Here is a 5585-nt window from a genome sequence, read left to right as displayed (position 1 = left end):
GTGTACTCAATGGATGTTCAACTGACTGCACTAGTTTTATCGAGATATCTGATATAGTATAAATAAATAAGTATTCTCATGTATTCGCAGACAGAATTTCTACAAAAGGGCAAGTATAGGACATTTGATTTGCTGTATTTTCGCTCTGACATTTTGTATAATGTAGGAAATAAAATTAATGGCACCTGACGGATTGACTCAGATTAAAGATCACTGAGGAAATTAATCCGAACTACTCTTAAATACAAAAAATTGAACTGTATACATCGTATACCCCGCCATTACAACAAGAATTAATCATCAGAAAGATTTTCAAGTGATATAAAGAAGGTCGATTGGTGTTTGGCAGTTACTTAGTATTGACAATTCATACCTACCATTTATCATATTATACTGTCAAAGCAGATAGTTAAAGGGATGTGGTCTCTAAAATTAGCTTAACCAGCTGACTGCCCTCAACTCTAGTTTATTCAGACAAGAAATGAAAATTCGGGCCCGATTGGACTCTACGGTGTAAATATCCTGTAAAAGGAAATTATATGTATTTCAGGCGTATTGAATGAACAATGAAGGCTTACACATTAACACGAGGTACTTAACTGAAAGGGTCAAAATGGAGGACTACGTCCCTTTTAGGGATGGACAAGGTGAAGATTGAGAAATATCATAGAGCCTTATGATTAAATAGATAAGTTTAGAAACCAGGGGATAATCAAGTTACAAGTATGAATACAAAGTATTCAGCCCTGAACTCTTCACCCTATTACAGCCTAGTGATTTGATTTGACCATTAATTAGATGAAATCTTGTCGCAACTACTCCACGTCAACACATTTCTTTTTTCCAATCACAAGATTCCTTATTGTCTCTCGTTGTTTATTGTTCTATTATACACTTACATTGTATTTGTATATATTGCTGAAATTCTGGTATGGTACAAAAATGTATATTTTTAATCGATTAGAGAAAGAAGAAGAAGAAATGTTTATTAACGTGTCACACGATGTAATATACATAAAATAGAATTCATTAAAAAATACATATAAATTAATCATCGCCCGACCATATAGGTCTATGAGACACGATCTAATATATCTAAAAACAGTACAAAATAAAATTAGTATAAAAATAAAATCTTATGAGACAGTATAATTTAGTATTAAGTTCTATAATTATATGACATATAATAATTTCTCCTAGAGAACATCTCGTATATATAACTGCTTATAGTTTTGGGGTTGACTAGATCACTAGATAAGATGATGATAATTTTTTCCTTGGGGGACAGGTTATAGAAATTATTATCTGTTTTATGCATTTCCTGAAATAGTTCAAAATGGATATCTGAATACATATCACATTCTACTAAAAAATGTGTTTCTGTCTCAATCTCTAAACAAAAGGGACAGGTTCGACAATTAAGTGGGGTTTGTTTTGTAAGGCATGAAGTCCAACCCATGTCGCCCCTAGCTGCCAGGTTTGGACTGTTTCGTTTCAGGCCCAGAAATAACTTACATGCTCTGTTTTGTACACTATTCAATTTTTTATGCCCTACCATACCCCATATTCCAGCACCATATGACATAATTGGCTGTACTAGCGATTCGTAAAGTCTGGTGAAAATATTATATGGGAATCCACCCGCCTGGAAGTGTTTAGTACGAAGTGCTGACAATGCCCTACTAGCAGACTTAGCTAATTCGTTAATACATAGTTTAAAAGTTAAATGTTCGTCTAACCATACTCCCAAATATTTATAACATTTACAGTAATCAACATTTATATTCCCAATATTAAATATTCTATTTGATAACTGCCATGTTGATGGTCTAAAGTGGATAACTTTAGTTTTTGTCTTATTAACAGACATGCGCCATTTAATGCACCATGAGTTAAGTTTGTTTAACATAGTTTGCAATTTATCTTCTGATGGTGCAATTAAAACTATGTCGTCTGCATACAACAAAATACCAACATTACAGTTATCAATATCAATACCACAGTTTAATTCATTAACAGCTATAGCCAGATCGTTAACGTAAACAGAGAATAACAATGGTGACAACACACAACCCTGTTTGACTCCGGAGTTAGCCAAGGTGTATACTGACCGTTTAATCTTACTGAACATTTAACATTGTTGTATAAGGATTTTACAGCTTTGAGTATTTTACCATTCAGACTATAGCTTTCTGTAATTCAAACCAAAGGCAATCTCTATTTACGTTATCGTAGGCAGCTCGCATGTCCACTAGGCAACAAAATGTGGATTGTTTGGCTTTGATTCTACTTTTAGCAATGCTAGTAAGAGAAAAAACATGATCAATACAATTTCTGTCTTTGCGGAAACCATTTTGTTCCTCTACAAAGACATCATTATTTTCACACCATTTGCTAATTCGATTATTGAGGATATCAGCATATATTTTACAAGGAATAGACAGTAATGAAATACCTCTATACGACAAGGGTATATATTTATCTGTGCTTGTTTTCATAATAGGATTAATGATGCTCATATTCCACTTATCAGGCACAATGTTATGCTCAAAGCAATAGTTACAGATTCTATGTAAAATATCAAAGCAAACAGGATTTTTAAGACTCTCTGCTGGAAGCCTCTCAATCCCTGTAGCTTTTCTTAGTTTAGCATGATCTATCGCATTTCGTACCTCAGAAATGCAAATGGGGTCATTAATGTCATCACAATTTCTCAAAATTTCAGAAGGTGAAAACACATATTGCTGAATACGTTTTAAATGTTCGTCATCATATTTACCATGTTCTGGTTTACAATTATACAACTTGGAATAATCGTCTCCCCAGTGTTCTTAAACAGTCGCAGTGTCTGTTACCAGTTCACCTTCAGAGTTCGTCACTTCTAGTGGAATCACATGTTTGCGATCGTTTGCAATGCCGATTTTACCAAACGATTTCCAGAAATCTCGTTTATCATGGACAGAAAATTGTTCTAGTAACTCACTTTGTTTATTGTTTAAATAATGGCGTTTATGTTGTCTAAGGGATTTGTCGAACCCTTTTCTCTCTTTGATAAAGGCACCGTGTAGATGGGACTTGCGTAACTTACTTTTACACTTCGCCTGTACCATTTTCCAGTGTTTTTCTAAAGCTTCGTTCCAGTATGGCCTTTTCCTGTTAGTAAGTTTCTTACAACCCTTCCCTTCCGCTATTGGTGCCGACATTTCATTAATGATGAATTCAGCAAACGATTTATATGCAAGATTAATATCATGTTCAGACCTTAGATTTGTTTCTATTGCACTTATTTTCTCAAGAATTTGTGGTGTACATTCACTGAGAAAGTTTTCTGGCACATGTAGCTTTGGCTTGGGTTTAGCACCGGAGATGTGGTCATGTGAATTCGTTCCGGAAAGAGAGACACCTGCAATATTTAATGTGAACACAAGGAGGGAATGGTCAGGTATTTTCTCAGGAACCATGAGATTACTATAAGAAATCAGCTCCGACATTCTCCAAACCTGAAAATCTGAATACAGACTAACCTGTTCATGTGGAGCGACAACATAATCAACTACAGATCGGCCGTTGGTGCTAACATATGTAAAATCATTGCGACCTGAAATGCGACCATTCAACATACATAGATTAGTATCACATAAGAAATCAGTAAAAAGTGTGCCATAACTGTTCTCCGTGTAGTCAATAACCGCTCTAGGGGGTAAATTATCAACACCCAGGATATAATCAGATTGGTCACCCACCCTAGAGTTAAAATCACCACTGATACACACAAGACCTTCATTTTGAAAAGAATATACCTGATTCAACAAATTATTATAAAACTGTTCTGCGTCTGTCATATATGAAGATCCATTAGGGGGTAGGTAGCACACGCATAAACACACATATGTATCACTTGATTTGTGCGCGAGTTTTATCCATAGGATATCTTCGAGGGATTCATCCAGAATAGACACATGGTACTCGTCATAAATGTTATTTCGAATTAAGAACCCAACATGACCGGACCCACGTTTCGCTTTCTTGTGAGTGATATCTCTGTTTCTCCCAAGCCACTTATATCCATTTACTGCAATTTTTTCATTAAAACGTAAAAATGTTTCACATAAAAACAAGACATCAAAGTTACCTTCATTTATCACAGATTCTCTAAAAACAACACTATCACCATTTTTAACTGACCATCCAGCACAGTTCCAATGACATAGTCGTAGCCCCTAAAATCTTGTTCCTGAATTAGATTTTCGTTTCATGATACTGTTACCTTTAACAAAGTATGAATCCTGTTTACCAAGTTCTTTAACTAGGGTAATTAGGCTGGATTGAGTTTTGAGTTCAGCTGTTGACATACTTGATTCTATATAAATTTTATCAAATTGTTTATTAGTGTTCAACTTTGATTTAGTTTCTAAGACTAGTTTCTTGTGTGCACTGTCTTGGAGTTGGACAACTATCACACCGGGTTTATGTGATGATGTTTTTTTCCTATCCGCGTTTATAATGTTTATATTGGGCAATTTCAGGCCTTCTTTAAAAAGTCTAGTCACACGATATATTGTAACACGATTATCGTTTTTCTCTGAGGCAAGTTCAGGCATATTTTTTATCACAATGCTATCAAGTTCAATCGGTAATTTTGCTCTCATTGTCTCTAGCTCGTGTACATAATGAGTTAACGTTCTATCACTTTCAAGCTTTTCGTTTTCAAGTTTCAAAATCTTCGTTTCTAATTCGGAAATTTCACTATCAATATCAGCTTTCATATCAGACATCTCATGTTGAACAATGCCCTTAATTCTATCAGAAAGAGAATCTTCAAGATTAGATCAGTGATAGGGTATGATATTGTTAATTGACTCCAAGACTATCACAGAATGAAGCCCAGCAGCCGCATCTGATCAATCTACATGGGTAAGTATTTGTCTCGTTTGACACATACACATAACGTCACATTCTGATTTTAATCTTCAATCAATCTGTTTACTAATGAATCAAAGTAAATTCTTTTAATTTTATAATTCTATTTGAGCTTATATTTTGGATAATTTGGGTTATTCATTCTTCACAATTCCTTCCTGCTAAGGAAATATATGAAAGTAAGTAACATCGAGTGCATAAGGTTGCTTTCAAGTCTACATTCCTTATACTGGTCACAATGTCTTCTAATGGCGATAAGCAATATTTGAAAGGATGGAAACAAACATGAAAAAATTGATTAAAAATAGACATGTCTGATGGACAACTAGATTGTCTTGTTTATATTCAATAGATTGATAGTCTCATATGAAAGAATATTGATATATCTTTATCAAAAGAAGGAACTCTTAGATTCTGTCTGTAGGAACAGGGAATATCTATGAAATCAACAGTCTAAACATTATTTACTCAATTTTTACCCTCCAAATAATCTTAGAAAAAAATAACCATGAAAGAATCTTAAGAAGTATTTGATAATGTGAAAAACACGCTGATAAAATGCTGCAATATCTTCTATTTCGATTATCACATATTTACTTAATTCTCTTGGATTGAATCTTTACATTTTAAAACAATGTGAACCAGAAAATGAAACAGTAAATGCC

The 5585-nt window shown here is 34.1% G+C and overlaps 1 protein-coding gene across 1 annotated transcript; it reads right to left on the bottom strand.

Annotated features, from left to right (window-relative positions):
• Window positions 1–1159: 1159 nt before the first annotated feature.
• Window positions 1160–4775, bottom strand: LOTGIDRAFT_164534 (hypothetical protein; the record flags this gene model as incomplete). The annotated part of the gene is made up of 3 exons (XM_009061074.1): window positions 1160–1321; window positions 2856–4150; window positions 4268–4775. The coding sequence occupies 3 exons, from the start codon at window positions 4773–4775 to the stop codon at window positions 1160–1162; spliced, it is 1965 nt and encodes a 654-aa protein (XP_009059322.1).
• Between the last annotated feature and the right edge of the window lie 810 nt (window positions 4776–5585).

The sequence above is a fragment of the Lottia gigantea genome (assembly GCF_000327385.1).
Source record: "Lottia gigantea unplaced genomic scaffold LOTGIsca_46, whole genome shotgun sequence".
In the NCBI taxonomy this organism is placed as follows: domain Eukaryota; kingdom Metazoa; phylum Mollusca; class Gastropoda; family Lottiidae; genus Lottia; species Lottia gigantea.
This window is presented reverse-complemented; position numbering and strand designations above follow the sequence as displayed.